This window comes from Chrysoperla carnea, chromosome 1 (assembly GCF_905475395.1).
Source record: "Chrysoperla carnea chromosome 1, inChrCarn1.1, whole genome shotgun sequence".
Taxonomy (NCBI): Eukaryota; Metazoa; Arthropoda; class Insecta; order Neuroptera; family Chrysopidae; genus Chrysoperla; species Chrysoperla carnea.
Window position 1 is genome coordinate 34,805,271 of NC_058337.1, and position 21,226 is coordinate 34,826,496.

At 28.1% G+C, this 21,226-nt stretch overlaps 1 protein-coding gene across 1 annotated transcript; it reads right to left on the reverse strand.

Moving 5' to 3' along the window:
- Positions 1–246: 246 nt before the first annotated feature.
- Positions 247–19,717, reverse strand: LOC123302182 (serine-rich adhesin for platelets-like). The gene is made up of 17 exons (XM_044885054.1): positions 19,487–19,717; positions 19,066–19,347; positions 17,792–17,915; positions 17,206–17,390; positions 15,136–15,344; positions 14,796–15,054; positions 14,321–14,416; positions 13,638–13,804; positions 12,166–12,894; positions 10,839–11,201; positions 6,289–7,226; positions 4,078–6,093; positions 3,090–3,251; positions 2,894–3,013; positions 1,737–1,829; positions 1,180–1,306; positions 247–489 (listed from the first exon to the last, which is right to left on the reverse strand). The coding sequence occupies exons 1-16, from the start codon at positions 19,519–19,521 to the stop codon at positions 1,190–1,192; spliced, it is 5,895 nt and encodes a 1,964-aa protein (XP_044740989.1). The 5' UTR covers positions 19,522–19,717; the 3' UTR covers positions 247–489; positions 1,180–1,189.
- Between the last annotated feature and the right edge of the window lie 1,509 nt (positions 19,718–21,226).

The window sequence follows — 21,226 nt, forward strand, 5'->3', positions numbered from 1 at the left end:
TTTTTGTTTTGTTCTTTATTGTTTATTATTTTTAATAATAATATTCAAAATCTAAATTACACACAGCTGATTTTTTTTTATGTGTAAAATTGAAATAATAGATACCGGTAATTTATTATTATTATTTTTTTTACGTAAATATAATAATACATTTAAAAATTATCATAATTTAAAGAAAATTTAGTTATTATTGTATCTTAAAAATCTAAAGAGACAAAAAAATATTTTTCAGGTTCACAAATCCTGAATTTGTATTTTTTTAAATATTATTTACAATATCAGAGGAAAAATATTTTTAAATAAATTAAAAAATTATGTGAATCGAATATGGATTCATATCATCTTAAATAAAATTCACCATCTCTTAAAATAAATTTAACGCCTGTTGTGATGTTCCCTTTCAAAGCTTTTATTAAGATTATTAGTGCTCGGGAAAGTAGTAATAAATAATTTACATATAGTTTTGTGGATTTATGTATCAAGTGATTCCTGAAATAATTGTATATTATCATTCTCACTACGAATAATTCGATCGAAATTATTTGAAAAAAATATGTAATTCATTTCTTATAATTTAATTTTGTGAAAAAACTTTACGATGGATTTGAATTAAAGTAACCATATTTATAAAATTTAGTTTTATGTGAAAATTGTTCCTTGAAAAAACTTTCATTAATATTGTCGGGTGTCTTACTACATAAAAATATTTTTTCATGACTGATAAAAGTGTACTCCTTGAGTTATTATAAATTAAACTACAGAATGTTGTTTTGTTTTGATTAAATATTTAAGCTCTTACGGGTGAACCACAGCATAGCGGCTAAAGGTAATTATCAGTTTATTTAAGAGATGCTTGTTTGAACTAACTGTGTGTGGACTAACGTATATGAAACAAATTGAAAATTAATAATTTTTAAAGTTTAGATATTATTTGAATTTCTTCAATAAATTTTAGATGGAAAATATTTACAAATTTGTCGAAATTCATAGAAATCAATTCAAATAATACTGTAAAAAATGTTTAATATAAACCACTTTGAAATAAGAATTAAGCCGTATATTTGCATTGTGCAAATATACGGCTTAATTCTTTTTCGATTCACTTTTAATAAATATTAGAAAAGGTAATAAAAAACAAATGAACAAAATAAACGAGTTCTGTGATGAAATAACACCAACCTTTTTTTTGCTAAAATATACAATCGTCGTATTTCCATGATTTTTTATTTCGTGTGTTACGAACTCGAGCTAATGGCTTTTCTAAATCATAAAGATGATCTCTATTACGCATATCGGTTGCTACAGACTGTTAAAAAAAGAACATAATATTCGAACCAAAATAAAAAAATAATACTAATAAAAAATTAGTTAAAAATAATACACGCATTTTTGTTTGTCTATAATAAAATTTAAATTTAAAATCTTAAAATATGGCAATTAAATTAAGAATTTAAATTTGTGTTTTATAAATCTTAAATTTTACATCCGATTTATGTTTCCTATTTACAATTGATTTTTGTTTTGCAATAGTTAAATTTAAAAAAAAGGAAAAGAAAAAAATTTGTAAAAAAACGTATAAAAAGTTAAAAAAATAATAACATAAAACTTTAAATTTTAGACATGATTTAAATTTAACTAAAACAATTTTTAAAAAAAGAAAGAAAGAAGGGTGTTGAATTTTGATATTACCAATCGCTATTACTAGACGACGAATCGGTACTTTCATCTGCACTTACCAATTTTTTTTTAATTGTGTTTGGAATATCTTCATCTAAACCATAAATAACATCACGTCTTAGAACTCGCTCCTTCTCATCTTCAAATTTCACCTGCAAAAATATTATTTACATTTTATAAAAGCATTATCGATAAACAACTCGACGAACAATTGATAACGAATTTTTATTAATACGGTTTATAGAAGTTTAAAAATTTTAGGGTGTCTAACTAACAAAATATAATGTGTAATACAATCGAATGCAAATATTCATTAATCGGAAATCTCTTATTAAGTTTTTTCTGATTATAAATAACAGTTTCACCTTTATAGAGATTTGGAAACGAGAAGCAGCCTCAATTAATAAAAGTTCAGGCGTTAAAAACAACTCTCTAATATATATTCGTATATTTAAGAAGTTTTGAAATGTTAACGACAATATTTAGCAATTGATCACAATCATTCGTAATTTTAATACAAATAATTTTAGCTCAAAACCGATTATTTAAAAAAAAAAAATTCGAAATGAGAGCCTATTTGCATTAGTTTAAACACAATATGAATTTTATGTAATATTTAAAACAAAGTCGTTTCTAAAACAAGCGAAAACAAACAATTGACTGAGTTAATTGTTGAAATACCATGCATAGTCAGTGTTGATTTCTTTATACATAACACATACATACATGTGACACATACATAACTGATATTCAAGTATAGAACATACTATAAAATTTCCGCCTAATTTGCGCCCTCACGGGTAAACAGTGATGTTTACGAAAAAATGTTTCAAACAAAAGTTGTTTAATTTTTTATAAGGAACATTTTTTACATTTAAACTTTTGTTCTATCTCTAACGGTTCCAAGATGGGTTCTACGGACCCAAGACCCAATTGACCTATGATGCTCATTTACGAACTTGACCTCACTTTTTACGTCCTGAGTACGCTGTAAAAATTTCAGCTCGATATCTTTTTTCGTTTTTGAGTTATCGTGTCCAAAGACGGACGGACAACCAGAAATGGACTAATTAGGTGATTTTATGAACACCTATGACAAAATTTTTTTCCTAGCATCATTATTTTCAAGCGTTATAAACTTGGGACTAAACTTAATATACTATGTATATTTCATATATACATGGAATAATAAAATTGATGAAATTTTGTTACTCACATGGTACAATTTTTGTTCGTTTATTTCATTAAAAATTGCGTCATATGTTTTATTATCAGTCCATTTAACGTCTATATGTGTTCCAGGATTCGGAGGACCATTTTTAATACAATCCATATTCTATAAAAAAAAATTTTTTTATCAAGAAAAGGAAATGCTATTAATTCTGATATTGAATTTATTTCACATTACTTACAACAATATCTTTTGGATAAACATCTTCTGAAAAACTTCCATCACATGTAAAAATAACTTTATAAAATACTACATCTTCAATTTTCGTAATAACAGCTTGATAATATCGTCCATTTTTATGCTTCCCCCAAATTTGGTCATTAACCTTTAACATTGGTTTTTCCTAAAATTAAAAATTATTTTTATAGCAATAGTCCAAATACTTGTATTCATAAGTAGTTACATACATAAAAATACATGTGGCAAAGCTGTGGAGAACAGCTTATTTTGTAAAAATAAATTTCCATGCTTTTGGTATCAAATAGCCTATAACACGCGGAGCATCTCATTTATAAAAATTTCTCCAACATTCTAGGAGATGTGAGTGAGGTAACTGATAAACACACTTAAAAAGATTTAAAGCATATTTTATGTTCTATGATCGAATAATGAGATACTTCCCCAATGTTTTTTATTATCAAATTACTACGTTATGATACGATACTTTGGACTAACGTATCAATTTTATATTAAAATTTACTAAATAAATTTATACTTCGATTTTGCACAGATTCTATGAATTTATGTCCAATAACAATTACTTCGACTTCGATCCATCTAAATTTTCAATCATTTCTCTGTCAATAAAATTCCTGGACTTTTACCAGAGTTTTAGAAAATTACCACTCTGATTCTAGAACCGGCGGAAGATCCTTAATGAGTGGTGAATGTTCCATCTACGATCTAGTGGCGCATGAAATTATCTATGTGAGAACAATATCTCAAGCTATTCAAAACTATGTAGCCCATAGCACCAAGTTTGACATATTAATTTATAAAATTTAAATTGAATGGCCTCTGTGTAGCCATTTCAATGTTACCGGGTTAATAGTCCGTGGTTCAAGTATTTCCTGAAATGCTTTCGAAAATGTCCCCAAAAGTTCTTAGGGCTTAATATGATTTTTATCTAATTTAAAAAACTGAAATAAAATTATATATTTACCACATACCTTTTTAACTTTTTTGTCGAGCACAACATTACTACTACTACTACTCCGAGACGATGTTTCGGATGTCGATACTGTAGATTTTTTGGATGATTTTGGACGTAAATTTATCTTACATTTTCGGACATTTGTTCCATTATTTTGTTTAACATTACGTAATGTCATACGTATTCTAGGTTTACGCTGATCACTACTTGACGATGAATTATTCGATTTATTATTATACTTTACTCGTAAATTTTTATTTACAATTGTTGATGTTCGTGATGCCGATTTTACACGAAAATCTTTATCATTTTTATCGGATGAAAGATTCGATTCTTCTTCATCGTCATCATCAAATGAATTTATTGGCGTCGTTGAGGTGACTTCAGGTAATTCTTTTTCGGATGTAATTAATTTCGTTTTAGGTAAATCGGATTTATATTTTTGGCAATCCGTTAATCGTATCGTTAAATCTTTTAATTGTGTCTCATTCATACTTAAATTCGTTTTATAAATAGTCGTACCATTTTTTATTAAATTCGATTTATTAAAAATTTGAAAATTCTCTATATTTTTTGTTGTACCAATTTTCTTACTCGCTAATGTTTCTAAATCCGAATCTGAATCAATTATATTTTTAACTCGTTTACTACGTAAATTTTTATTATGTATTAAGTAATCACTAGATGATGTAATTTCATCTATATCATCAAAGCGCCGTTTCATTTGCCTAGAATATTGTGCTAAACTAATATCTTCATCACTACTGCTTGTACTGGAGACGATGTTACAAAATGAAGATGATGTCATGGACACTACATCATCATCATCATCATCGTCTTCACCATCTTCAAATTTAATTATCGAATTTTTTATTTTTATATCAGATATTTCAATAGGATCAATATCAATTATTTCCACGCTACTATTACTGTCTTCATCTTTTACATCTATCGTAATTATATCCGAAGATGACTCACCACCGCTTGACGAATCACTAATAAGATCTATAAATGCTAACGGTTCATTTTTCTTTATTTCATGTTTATCATAGCCTCGGTCTATTGGTTCACTCTTAATATCAATCGGTGGAACCGATGTGGAGATATTTTCATCCAAAGTTTGTACTTTTTTTTTAATATCGAGACGATTATTACAATATCCATCATAACCCATCCACGAATTTAACTCAGTATTTTTAATATTAACAATACTTGTTAATTGTTCTGAAATTGTTGCATCTTCGTTTTTTATACTTAAATTATCTAAACGTGTACACCAATCTTCGAAGAAATTTATATAAAAGAAATTTTGTAAATTATTCACTTCTTTCGCAGGTAACGGTTTTTTTATATGTTTAGTCCATTTATAATTATCACATAATTCTTTTAAATGTTGATTTTCTGTTAAATATTTTTTAACATATACATCAAATTCGGGATTTGTACCATCAGGTTGATCGAATTCTTCCCATATGTCTTTTTCTCCATCCTCATTTTCATCATCTGAATTATTTTCATTTTGATCTTGAGATACACTTGATTTTGGTTCATCTTGTACACTAGATTTTTCTGGTTTTGATTCAACTAATACGCTTGATTTATTTGCATCAAAAGGTTCCTCTGATTTCATTTCACTTTTTAACTCCTCTTGTTCACTAGGTAATTCTGATTCAACTTCCTCTTGTTTGCTAGGTTCTTCTAATTTAATATATTCTAGTGCCGTATGTACTTCTGATTTAGCATCCATTTGTTCATCAGATACTTCTAATTTAATTTCTCCTTGTACAGTAGGTATCTCTGATTTTGTTTCTTGTTTTTCATTAGTTTCTTCTGATTTAATATCATTATATACACTTATATCTGATTTAACGTCATTTTGAACGCTAGATACTTCTGATTTAATATTATTTTGTACACTAGGTATTTCTGTTTTAATTTCATCTTTACAATTATTTTGATTTAAATTTTCTTGGTCATGATTTACTGATGTTGGTGTTGTCACAAATTGATTACAAATAAAATTTTTGTCAAAATTTTCATGATTATTTTGTACTTTTTTTGTTAAATTAAAATAATTATTTACTAAATTTTCAGTCTTATTTAAAAAAATGTCTTTATGATCAACATCATCATCAGTCTTAACAACACAATTATCAATATTTTTTTCTTGTTGTTGATTTTGTTGACTAGTACAATTGTTATTAAAATTTTCAAAAAAATTACTTACACATTGTGATAATTGTTGTGAATTTGTTATTGTTGTACAATTATTTGTATTTGTTGTTGTCACTGTTACCTGTAATGGTACACATGTTACATAATCAGTTATAACAAAAGGTTTTACTGTACTTAATTCAATTGGTTGTAATGTCATTGGATACATACGATCATGTACACTCGCTATTGCACGTATATTCACACGATTTACTGTATAATTACGAATTGTTTGTATATGTTGTAATTTTTGTGTAGACGTTGGATTTATATTTGTTTGATTTAAATTTGGATTCGAGTATAAATTTGGATCATAATATTGTTGTAAATATTTGTGATTACCATTTATGGTAGAAGACAGCGGTGGTGATACCATCATTGGAGCAGCGGTAGCTTGGTGTGTTAAGATTGGTGGCATTGGTGTTTGTCGTTCTAATTGTGGTGGTTGTGACATCATATTCGGTGGTTCTTTTTTCGTTACTTTTTTTGTATCCTTTTTAGTCACGTATTGCGGTACTGGTTCTAAATCACTCGTTAAAAACTTAGCGAAGGCATCATGGAACGAGGCAGGTTCTCTCATTCGGGGATTCATAAATGGTCGTGTTGTATTTACTGTTATCATCGGCGGTTTCACTGCTTGTGCTTGAGCTTTTTGATTATATTTTAGCATTGAATTTCGGAAATTTTCACCAGATGCTATTATGTTATTATTTGTTGATTTTAAGTTGGGTATAGCCGGTGATAATACAGGAGGTGTCGATTTATTATTTGTTTGAACAGATACCGTTGGTGGAGTAGATAGAGCTGTTTTAAGAACAGAAGTGGTTGATATTGGTGATGTTACGGTCGTGAAAGATGTCGGCGATGAAGATGAAATAACACTATTTGTGCTTACTGTTGTTCCATTTGTTTGTGACGGAGGTGAAGTTAATCCATTTTTTGTGGGTTTACCTAAAGAGTAATAAAGTTTTAATCACAAAATTAAAAATTTTTTAGAGATTGGAGTCCAATAATTCTAATCGAGTTTTATACGTTCCAAGAGATTAATAGATTTCTTTGGGGATAATATATACAGTCATTAAAAAAGTGGTGCATCGCAATAATCTTTTAATTACGTTTGACGATAAAACAGTTTAATTGAAAATGAATGACTATCGTTTGGCGATCGATAGAAACCTTATGGAAAATGGAATTCACTTAAAATTTCTGTAATTATTAATTCTGATAGTTCTTAATGAATAGATAAAACACACTGGAAGATTTTTATTTTTAACAACCTATTCCAATGAAGAATTAGAAAATAAAAAATTTTAACTGAAATTTTTATAGATACAATATTTCTGTAAATTTTAAAATTTTAACATGAAACATTTTTCATTAAACCCATTATGTGGAATATTTTAATAGTAGTTTTTAATTTAATTATTTTTAATTTTTTTACTTTTAGTGACCCTTCTCTTCATTTTCCTGAATATCTTTAAAGAAGAATTAGATTCTATCAAGAGGGTTAGAGACAGGTGCAACAGTGATAATAGAGTAGAAATGGGGGTTCCAAAAAAGTGAAAGTATCTATTGTAGTGCAGGGTTAGTGGCAAACGGTTTTACCTAAAAGTATGAGGTTGATTATAATGGAACTTTTTCATCTGTACTGCGGCGATTTACGATTATTTCTTGGTTTAACTGTAAAATTACGATTGATATAAGATATACAAACAAGGCAGCACTTTTAAACGGTTTCGTAATTAAGTAAAAAAATTATGATAATGTAAATTAATGGTCAAAGTTGACCAATTGCACCTTCGATCCACAAAATTCTATTTGATCCACCTTTGCCTCTAACCTCATTTTTTCTGCATCTTCTTTAAACCTCAGATCATCTTCTACCTCTTATGAAGGTAGCTTTCGGGTTTCTACCTCATAAAAGCATCGTTTTACATGAAATCGTTCGTGTCTTTTGTGATTCGCCTGCTTTGATGCCTATGATATCATATACAAGTAAATTTCGAAGGGCATTACTCTCCCTTCTCGCCTAAATAAAGTGTAAGACTATATTCAACATTTTAATTTGTAAAGAATCCTTAAACTCAATTTAATTAAAAATTAATAATATAAGTAAACAGAAATCTATCAAATGAAGTGGACTGTTCCTAATAGCGTGGTGTAATTATTGCTGGGAAGTGATACCAAAGCATGAAGAAAGGATTGCTCGAATATATTATTCTTTAATCAAAGCCCATTATCGACTGTTAACAGTTTTTTAGGTAAAGGGTAATTCAAAGCGTTAAAAAATATCCTGATAATTAACTTTTGAAGAATGCTTAACATTACTGAACTATTTCCCATAAAATATGTTCGTAAAACTAACAAATAAAACACAAGTTTTTACTATTCGAAATAACTATGAATACTTATAGTGGCCTAACGAATTTTACGCCTAAATTATTATTTTATTTATATTTTCTTTTAGAAATTGAAAATAGATTTTTGATTATATTGTTTTAGAAAAACATTCTGATATGGCATGGGAATTATTAAGAAGAAAACTTGAAGATAAATAAGTTATATTTTATTGTTAATTCGAAAGATTTGTACATTGAGATACTTATTTTCCAGAAAAAGATGACTTTTATTTAAATGTTTTCCAGTTATTATTAAAGCTTAATTTCCAATTATTAAATAGTTAAAATTTTAAAATCAGTTCGCGTGTTGAATATTTTACGATAACATTTAAAACTTGTTTGTAGTTATATAACATTTTTTCAACCAATTTGACTAAATTAGACGCCACTGTATCCTAATTTTTTTTATTGTTTTTTCTTCTTCCTCCGCTCTGAAACTTCAAGACTATCAATTTTAGATCTACGTAGCCACTGAGACATGTGGCCAGGTTACTACAAACTACAACATTGAACTAAATACTAACTTTTCGGGAGTTAAATTTTTATATAAAACGTGTAAGAGTCCTTTTATGAAAATAGTTCATTAGACAAAAATGCATAACACACTACGTGATACTACATCGCTTAATCAAAAGATAGTTTTAAATAATATTCGCTCATATAAATACCATAATAACTAACTTTTCATAGTATATACACAAACACTATATGCTTTTAACATAATGTCTGTCAACTACAAAATAAAATATCTTGGAAACTAAAAGTTTTAAGTTATGTGGCCATTAAGACTTTTATTCTACTCTTTAAGAACTAACATAATCGAAATGGTAGGGGGGAAGCCCCCCTCCCTCCAAGCGGTACGAAGCGTTCAGGGAAAATTGTTCAAAAGTCAAGGTGACCAATTTTGATTAAAATTGATCAGATTTGTAAAAAAATTCATAGAATCTGTACGATAAATCACCAACGCACATCACCTTAGTTTTATTATAACTACAATTTTTAATTTACTCTTTGGTGTACGTTTTGCCGAGTGCACCTACAATATGTTTCATAAAATGGAATAATCACTGGCGATAATATGCTGTACAAGAGCGTACTTTCAAGCTGACTAAATAAATATTTATAATTACGACGAAAATTACCCTTTACTTAATATAGTAATTTCTGAGTCAATATAGAATTTAACGTCGTACGTGCATTGACATTTAAATCAAATACACATTGTCATAGCGTTGATCGTCGATCTACACGATTAAATGAACTTGAGCTACACGCGTCATTTTTATTTGTAACAAGCTTTTTTTTTTTAGAATATATGATATCGTTTATATTGTCACTTGTTACGTAATTATTTCTACAACATTTGTGGAACTACATTATTTTAGACTTTATTATATATAATAGATTATAGGGACAATATAATCAAAAATACAATAAAATGTGTTATGACTTAGACAAATGTTGCAGAATTGTTCAACTTGTAATCATGGTTCCATAGCAGTCACTATATCATCCATCTAACTAGCATATATCTTTTTTATAGCTAACTTAGAGCCATTTTCTTTGCTTGTAATTAATTAACAACTGAAAATTTTTAAATTAATATTTATTAATTTCTCAGTTAACCACAAGTGAAGAAAACAGTCCACTGAATTAATTTTTTGATATATTTTACTGCTTATTGCAAAGGTGCATTTATCCAGTGGTGTCTGTATTGTATCGTCCCTACGGGAAAAAATGTTAAAATACTAATACTCATTTTGATCACTTATAGTTAAGAGAAATTAATTGAACTTAAATTAAAAATTTTCAGTTGTTAATTAAATTCAAGTTAAGGTAATTATAAGAAAAGTATAAGCCAGTCATCAGTAAGCTAGATGGCTCATAAGGTAAGATAATAATTTATTATTGCCAACTGTATTTTCATTTTTTAATGACGTGACATTTTTATTCAAAATGACAAATGAGATGCTTATTAAACATTAACTAAACAAAGAAAAATTAACATTAACTTGTGCAAATTTGGGATCTATATAGCCAAACAAACACGCAAAGCTTTTGATAAAGTACTAACAATGCTCCTGATATGTGCGAATGGACTTTTATAATTTGTTTTTAGTAAAGAAAAATAAATACAAGTTTATTAAAAATCGTCATCACTTACTTTGTGTTATCGACGAAGAAGTAGTACTTCCACTTGATCCCGATGTAGTTGCAATGTCATGTTTAGATAATGTGTTAGTTGATGATGATGCTGAAGATCCAACCGATTTTGGTGAATTCTTGTTAGGTTTTAAATATTTAGATGATGATAATGGTGAAGATTGTTCATGTTTATTATTTGATGATGAATGTTTACGATGTTTACATGTATGCTTATGTTTGTGCTTTTTATGATGGTGTTTCTTTATATGTTTATGTCGATGTAATCCGATACGTTCTGATTCACTTTCAAGTAATTTACTGACAGTATCTTCGGTGGTTGTTATCCCAGTGGTTGGTGAACTTGGCTTGTTATTTACTGAATCTAGAAATTTGTACGTTACGAATGTATTAAGACATTACGTGTTTAGGAAAAAAGTCATAATTGAAAAAATAGATGTTTTCGAACAATTTTTCGAGCATAACTAAGAAATCGTACATAAAACAAAAATAATACATATATGAAGACTAAAAAAAGCTTTGTTTATTAATAATAACAGAGAATTTTTGTGTTGAATTAAATTTTAAAATTCGCACCGTAAATTATAATATTTAATAACCTAAAATGTGTCTTAAAATTTCTGTTATCAATATATAGAATTCCGCATTTTTTTTTTCTCTTTTAAACTTGAGGCTGGAAGTGGTTAATTCATTTTACTGGTTATAATTATTGTTTTTAAGCCCTGTAAAGGAGTTTATTGAGTTTGTTCAAACAATTTATTGTCAGGTTAGTTGGATAGTAAACATCTCAATAGTGTTGGATATAATATGGGAACCAATTAATCATCATACTACCCAGCTACTTACAGTCAATTACTGAAAACTACACACCCTTGTTCTGAATTTCCTTTTAAATCTCAGAGAAAATTGCTATTATCGTCATAAAGAATGTAAAAAGATTTTCTGGATGGAGTTTTTTCTAACTTTTTGACGACTGAGGTACTGAACACAAAAATAGGATCAGCCTTTTAAAATTCCCTGATAATTCGATTTTCAGTATTATTTATCATACATTTCATCGATTTTGTAGAAATTTTTTTAATTTATGTTACAAATTAGTCAAATAGATTCTAAGATATTGCTTAAAATCTATTCAAGAAATCAATCGAATGGAATTTTAGATTATTCCCCAGTAAATAACCATTCAAAGTTTCCCATGAATAAACTTTTATATATTTTATATAAATAAAACTCGAGATTAGAAAAATTGTATTCCCTCGCTACAGAAGAATTTTTGAATGGATAATATAAAGCATACAATATACATATATATTTTTTTTAAATCTTACCATTTTTGAAAGTAGTCGTTTCTGCAATTAAATTTTGCATTAATGACGAATTCAACATACTTGAATTGACTGTACCCATTGATAATTTAGTTGGTGATATTGAATTACCAATCTTCTTATCCAATGTAGCCGATTGTAATAAATTTGGCGGCTTTACTGATGATCCCGATTTCTGTTGATTTGTATTTCCTGCACTCGAGGTGCTGCCACTGGGATGTGATTTATTTGAAGATGAATGAGAATGTTTTGCGGAACTTGATGAAGATGTCGTAGTAACATTTGAATTATTCGAAGATGTTACAATTTGTTTATTTGTCACATAATTGTAGTTTTTGGTCACATGTATTACAGGTGTTTTTTCACCTTTGGTTGGTGATTTTAATGGTGTCCCATTTGTACTACTGTCTATTTCGGTAATTGTGGTATCTGGTGACTTAATTGGCGTTGAATTTATTGACGATGCTGTTGATTCTTCTACGAGTTCTACATCCGAATCATCATCAGATTCTGTGTCTACTGTACTGCTCATTACTTTATCAATAGCATCTTGTATTGCTTGTTCAATGTTACGTTCTTGCTGTTTACCAAATTTCTTTTTCTTGCGACGAGGTTTTACTCTACTTGGACTGCGCTGGCTTAGATGCCATTCACTATCTTCTTTTGATTTACGTTTCTTATACTTAGAACGAACACGGCATCCGGCATCTACAATTGATGCTTGGTTCACATCTAAAAAAATAATAACACAAATGCCATCAGCATCAATTTCATTTTCTAAAAGATTATGAAGATTACTATGGGGTTACACAGGTATTGAAATTTTCAGCAATACATTTTTGAAATTAAAACTTCTTTAGCGATGTTGGGCACTTTTTGATAGGGGTAAATGTTATAGGTTCGCGTCATCGACATGCTGTGCGCACGCCGGCAAGCTTATAGCAGTATATCTGTAGCTATACAGCTGATGTATTGTGTAACATTAGTGATGCGTATATAACAAGTATATTGAAATTTATGTAAATACAAATACTATCTAAAAATCATATGATTATATATTGTTATTTCAATTGAATTGTATTTCTATTTTGTCATAATCTTGTACAGCCCGTAATATATTTAAATAATAAAAAATCATATAAACATGCATATAATTGTTGCTCGGAGTGTCAACAGATGTGGAAACCAGATTGATGTTGATAATTTAAATTCAAATATTATGAAATTTCAAATTTTTATACTAAAATTTCTAAGTTTTCACTTCTATCGGCAGTCCCTATGACTGTCAATTTTTTTTTTTTTTAATTTTGTTATATAATAAAATAAAATTAATAAAACTTAAGTTAAAAATTTTATTTATTTCCTGCGTGTTTTTTTTAAATCTTCTAACCTTGAATTAAGATATTGTATCCAAGAAAGTTTCTAATCTGAGGAAAAAGCAAGACAAATTTTCCAAGTAAACAACGACAACATACCAATTTCTCCAGCTTTCAACCAAATATCTTCAAGTACTTCTAATTGTTGTTCGTCTGGTGTTGGTTCATCTTCTTCATCTTCCAATTGTAATTCATCTAATACAGCACGAACTTCGGCTGGAATATTTGGATCTTCTTTCACTGAATCGATATCAATATCTGGATTTCTATATAAAATAATAATAAATTAGATAATCATAAATTATAAAAACTGGTGGTTCATTTTAAAAAACACCAACATAAAATTTATGTAAAGAAAGTGTTCTTGAATTTAATATTGTCTTTTAAGATTCAATCAACTCATCTTGTAACTGATAAGGGGTGGATGTTGACTTCGAAAAAATATTTTGAACAAGAGTTAAATAGACCAACTACGTCCTTACGAGTTTGTCTTCATCTCTTGGCTATATCTAAAATTATTTGCAAAACAAATTTTTGTAAAAGTATAGATTATTAAAATATAGGATATGTTTTTGCATTCGATTTTCGCCGAATTTACTTTTCCGAAAAAATCTTTCCAAAAGTTATATTTGAAATAAAGAATAACTTTCATTTCGAACGATCTTGAAACCGTCACAGAAAATTTTTTACTTGTATAATTGTGTACAAAAACGCTCCTTTGAAGAAATATTTAGTTGGATTGCTTCAAATTAGACACTCGGTATATTACACAAACAAATTACCTTGCTGCAAATGACATATCACGTTTCTTTTTATGATGTATAGGATGTCGTTTCGACTGAGATCCATCGACAAAACTCTGTGGCAACGCTGAATTGCTAAAATAAAAATTACATTATATTTCAATAAATACTAAATTTGAAAGTATTCAAATTTCAAAATGACTAAAGGATTTTTGATAAATAAAATTTCGCAAATTGAAAAATTCGATAGGTGTCACTACATATATGAAAATTTCATCATTTATGGTTCTATAACTTAATATCTATCTACTTTCGCGATTTTAGTAAAATTTATTAGTTGTAAAAAACAATTCAAAAATGATTGCTGATTTGATTAAACTGTTTCCCGCCTCAACATTGATCAACTACTTTAACAAAATGTCAATCACTTAAATCTTAAATTAATTTTGGTTGAAATAAGATTTAAGAATTCTGAGACATATATACAGTAATTAAAATATACAGTAATACATACTTTTTGTTGCATAAAATGTCATTTTCTGTAGGTAGGGGTGCAGCTACATTTCTATTAGGCTCTTCTGGATGTGGTCCAATATCTTGACCAATAAGCCATTTCTCATAACGATCTGGTTGAAAACGTTTTACAAATGTATCCATAGATATTTTTACCATATCCTTACTGCATGTACATTGTGAAGCACGTTTTCCATATTCTACCCAACGTTCTGTTGCAAAATTTGTTGATTCGGCACAATTAAATCCATGATTAAAACCTATAAACATAATTGAAATTTAAAATAAAGTCAAAATAATTACAAATTAAATTTTAAATGTATAGTTGGCTGATAACTTACCAGCATGATATCCATAGGGAAATGTTATCATAATTTCCCGTTCCTCTTGGGTAATTTTATTGTAGGGTATAGAATACTGTTTTAATATTTGAGGGGATATCAACGTCATTTTATGTCTTAAAAATGCTTGGCAACTGTTATAACTTGCTGGAAAGAAACCATTCGCTAAACGTTCCAAACGACGTCCATGTTCGGGGGGTATCGAATACCTACACATAAAAATAGTATAAATTCAACAATGTATTAAATAACTAAGGCAAGGTAGATTAAGTCAAAGAATGATGCACACATATACATGGGATTTTATATTCCAGAACCCAGGGCGAGTGATGTAAAGCTACAGGAACAAAAAAATCTTAGTTATATATTTTTGTTTGATATTAGAGGTCTTTCAAGTATTACTTAAGCAGATTTAAGGGGAGGGTTCAATTTTTCTGGCTTAGGGGATATTATAACCCTTACGTAAGATTTAAAAAAATAAGTGTTATTAATAGTTAAAATTAACAATCGTTTTTATTATTTTATTATGGCGTAATTTCGAATTTCTTCTCTTTTTTCTTTTATTAATATTATTATTAAAAATAAATAAATGAGTTTTCTGAGAATTGACTTTACTCTACCCTACTATAATTATGGATATCGCTGTTCATTGTTCTCTGTTATAATCACATAGAGTTAGTTTTCATGTGCCCTTGTCTAATCTTTGTCATTGGCTAGATATTGTTTACATTACACAAAATCTCTATGCATCATATGATTATGACTATGACTATATGACTATGACAAGGATACATAGGAACTAACTGACAGTTTTCTCTCTCATTCATCATATCACATCCACTTACAGGCTAGCATATACCTCGCGTTATCTATGTATAATATTCTATGGTTATAATATTGTCTATCAACTGTTTTATTTTTTTAGTTTAAATAAAAATTTTACTATGCAAGTTTAAAAGTAGTAATTAATTAAATGTAATTAATTTCTAAACTGTGAATAAGTAGTGAAAAGTATCGTGTGGTGTTAAATATACTTTTTTATGTTCGTTAGTCTTTAATGTGGTAATGGTATCACAAAATAATAATAATAATCTAGTTTTGTACCAAAAACTCTTTGATGCTTTGAAACATTTCACCCTGGTATATCGGGTGTATATATACACAAAAAAACAAACTAAACGATTTGTGGGAAAATTATAAAAATGGGGCCTGAAGAAGACCTGAAAAAATTGTTATGAAAAAGATTGAGAACGAATTGCAATTATCAACACCAATAATTTTGGTTTTTACTCAGATAAATAACTTTTACATCATTCATTTACTCTAATTTTGCATTGAGAATAAAATAATTTGTATCTATAATAATTGTTAAAACTGAAAAATTATTACTGACGATTGAAATATTGAATAACTCGATTCAAGTAGTTTTTTGAAAAAATGCTTACGTCTTATCATTTGAATGGAAAGGTTCGCCGTTTTCTTATTTTGGCTTATACAAGGGGTCTAAAATCATAGGAATTTTGCTTACGTAATACTTGAACATCTCCTTAGTTTAAAAGTCTTGAAGATCCAATTATGTACAAAACATTGTCCAACATTATGTACAAAACATGTCCAACATTATGTACAAAACCTCTATAGTTACATTGAAAGACTTGAAGAGTATTTTTCGATATTAAATAAATTATGCATAAACAAAATAGCCCGTGATTTATCTCAAATATTTTGTATCATGAACTTTAACAGTGTATCATGCGCACGCAATATTTTAATTAATATATTTTATTGAAATATGCTCTTTAAGACCTTGCATTTCATACGAAACAAGATACATTTAATAAAAATGTTTGATTTTTGTCCGTAGCCTTACTTTTATCTCTCTGTGAATTGGTATTTGAATAAAAAAAATAGTATAGTCTTCTTAAAGAGATTTTGAATATATTCAACCACGAAAGTAAAGAAAGAATACTTTAAGAATTGTTTTCATTTTTTTTGTGAACTCATTAAATTTGAGACAAATAATCCAACTTTAGGATAAAAATTGAAAGTTTAATTTTAAAATTGGTATACCATGTTTTGGGGGCTCCAAAATGTAGATAATTTATTGAATATAAATCCATATCTTCAGTATGCCAAGCAAATGTTGTTTTCCACATTCCAAAATATAAATATGCTGTGTTTACACCCTCAATGGATATACCATAATCTTGATTAACATAATCTAAAATTGTTCCTAGCCGATTCACATTCCATTCCTAATTTTGAAAGGTATAATTTCATGAAATACATTTTTATAAAATAAATCGAGCTTTAAATAGTAAAATAAATTCTTGTTGATTTTGAGTACAATAGTCATTTACATAATTAAAAGGCAGTTTTTAACAATATGTGTCAACTTCGGGGAATCACTTTCGGAGCAAAATTATATGTTTTAATTAGACGATTTCAGTATTTCAAATAAAGAAATTGCGAATTGTAAATTTATTAAAAAAACTATCGCATACTTGTCTTCGATTGTAGCTCCTATATGTTCTTAAAAATTATATGGGGTGTTCATAATAGGTACTGTTCGGGTATCAAAATGTACGAATTTGTACTTCAAACTCTTATGACTTTCTATGAATTTATATATTGATTTTTTTTTTTTTAATCTTACATTAACGGTTGGGTCTGTTAAACTTCCAGAAACATCTGCCCCATAAATTGGCGCTACGTACGTAATATTTTTCCAATATTTACGTTCTAAATCTTCATAGTCAAAATGTCTTGGTGTATTATATCTACAAAAAATAACAAAATGTTTTTAAAAAAATATTTTAATTTCTAACTGTAAAAAATTCATTGTAATGTTTGAAATGTCACAAAATGGAAAAAAAAAAGTTAAATTATTATATTTCGAAGTAAAAGGTAATGCAAAAGGTGAACTAGTGACTTTTAAAAAGTCACTAGTTCACTTTTAACAAGTGCACTTGTGACTTGTGGCATTATGGAAACTAACCTTTTTGAAGATGTCGGTATTTTATCTTGTGCAGATTTCTAATTATAACGTCATATAATAAACATATAATAATTAGGTTAGAAATTAGAAATGTGCAGATGCAAAAGAAAAACATCAAAAATTAAAGCATTATATTTTTTAAATTATTCTAAAGAAAATTTTGAACTAACTACATAAGAAAAATTATAAACATTATCATATTATTATTAAATCCGGACAAATAATTATTAATAATTCCAGACAGTTTCGGCAGTGTCTAATTAAAGGATAGTCAGCACCGGTTGACGTCTTCAAAAAGGTTCGTTTCCATAATACCACAAGTCACAAGTGCACTTGTTGAAAGTGAACTAGTGGCTTTTTAAAAGTTGGTTTTATACTTGTGGGTAGTACACATTTAAAAATTAAGCTAGTGTAGCGCCACTTTCTCATAAATTGACAATGAGCCATTCAGACTTCCATATATATATGCGGGTAAAATTAACTTTATAATAAATAATTGCAATTTTATCATTTAAATATTTCGGCACTCATTAAGTTTCTTTTTATAATTCAGTTAAAAATATTTATTTTAATAAATTAAACATTAATAATATGAATTTCAAAATTAATCTTATAATTTTGAAAGTACAGGAAAGTATGTAAAATATATCAGGCTGTTAAAATTTTGACTTCCCTTAGGATATGTTGGACTTAGTGTATGTTTTTAAGTAGAATTCTTCCCATTATTAGAATTTTTTTTAGTTTGATATTTAAAAGGTTGACTTGTGTCCAAATAAGTAACACAAGCTAAGAAATATTAGCATTTTGACCTTAAAATATTTGAAAATACATAATGCTATCTAACATTTAACGAGCTTTATGAATAATAAAAATCAATGGCGACGTGGAAACTAATATAATATAATTTAAAATGATATAAAGTTGGAAATCACCTCTCTGAATTCGCTAAATCTGCATACTGTTGTACAGTCATCGATTTCTTTTGAATATTTATCTGCTGATACAATCCTTGTTTCCCGGTAACCACTTGACATATAGGTGCAGGTATCGTGATTTTTAAATCGCTCAATTTATAACCACTTTTGCGTGGCACCCATTCAGCCGGTGGTATTACTTTAGCCAAACCGGCTTTATGTGCACCTTTTGATTCCATATGTTCGACATACTTCGAAAAGTCTTTGAATTCTTCCCAAGTAGGTCGAAAGACCATTATCCTAAAACATTAAATCAATCATGAATATAATTCTTTGTACAATGATTTTAATCATCTTCAAGCTATATGAATGTATTTATAAGATGTTTTTCACCAAGTTTTTCAACATTTGTTACATCAATAACTTAAGAAAAACTAACCTGGGTATTCCCTGGTTTGTTGTATTATCAGCCATTTTTTTGAATACTTAATTTACTATATATTAATAATAAAATATTGTAATGAATTTTATTTGAAATATGTTTTCATCATAGTTGAAAACAATTAACTATTCACACTAATGTTTACAAAAGTTATTTTTTCACTGACGCCATCATAAGTACTCTTATTGACATTCGATTTATATTTTATATTTAATCTATTTTATTAAATTCAATTCAATTAATTGTAATCGTTGATTTATTTTGGTAAAGAATAACATTATTCCAATAGCAATTATTTGTGTTTTTTGATTTGAAACAAATTATTATTCACATATCACATATAACTATATTATTTATATTCTCCGGTCGCCATTACTGCACGTACACATACACTATAAAGTACATATCACATAAATATACACAAAAAAAATAGTTTTATCAATTTATTATAGATATGGTTCTATTTTATCGGATTTATTCGTCTTATTAGTTATGTGCGCCATTTTTAAAAATGCTATAGTAAATTGCTTGAAAACGCTATAATTTTAATTATCTAACAGATTATAAAGAATTTTATTAGTCCAGTAATTATATAAATTTTTCTAATGCCCAACTTTTAAAAAGTAAACTGATGTTATTGGTATATAGTGGTATCGACCCTTATTGTAAATTTACATTTTATCATAGACCTTTTCATTTAAAAAAATGTTCACCTATTGTTTCAGACAGTTTGTCAAAAAACTAATGTGATAAAATGAATAACAATTATCTTCTATCTTTGCCCAACTTATTACTGTATGTCCGAAACAATAATAAATCGTATTTGAAATGAAAAGGTCTATTAAACATAGCTTAAAACAAGTGAAAACAAACAATTGACTAAGTTAACTGTTGAAATAACGGGTGTATTCTGGAATATACATCAGTATACTGACCAGTGTTACACATAACCTATAAAATATATTATGGCATATTTATATAATGATGACAATCTGTCATAATATATTTTATAGGTTGTGTGCAACACTGGTCAGTATACTGGTGTATATTTCGGAATACACCCCATGTATAAACAGTGTTAATTACAGATTCGTTTGCTTTTTAATGTCATGAAAGTAAAGCAAGATAGTCACTCTTAGATAGCCTCACATACATACATGTCACACACACACATAGCTGATATTCCAGTTTAAAATTGCATAAATCATCTGTCAAGGTGGTTTAAAAAAATTGTAATGGCAATTACAAAGACTTGTAAGTTCTTATTGTAGTTCCATAAATTTTCTACAAAGTGTTTCTGCTTTTTCTCTATAGGACTAAAAGTAACGGAAGAAGATTCAGTAGTTCAAAATCAAACGTAATAATTTCGCTTCGACAGTTAATAACTCCTTTAAAGATGCTCGCCCGACAACGAAGAATAGTGGCTTTTCCAGAGAAAAGAACGAGCTTGCTAATGATAATATCGGTATACGATATATTCATGCAAATCAATTTTTGCACTCGGTGTTACTTTTTAAGATAATAAAAAGATGGACAAATGTTCCCACCCTTTCAAGCCTCGGCCGAAAGCGGCAGGACGGATCTACTTAAGGGCTTATTGGGTTGAAGCCCCGTGGTTACAGAATACCTCCGGCCTTCATTAAACTCAATAGTTGATATTGTGAAAAAAAATCTAAATAAAAAAACCGATCAGAAGTTTGGCAAGTAAAATATTTACTCCACCTCCGTGCAGAAAGC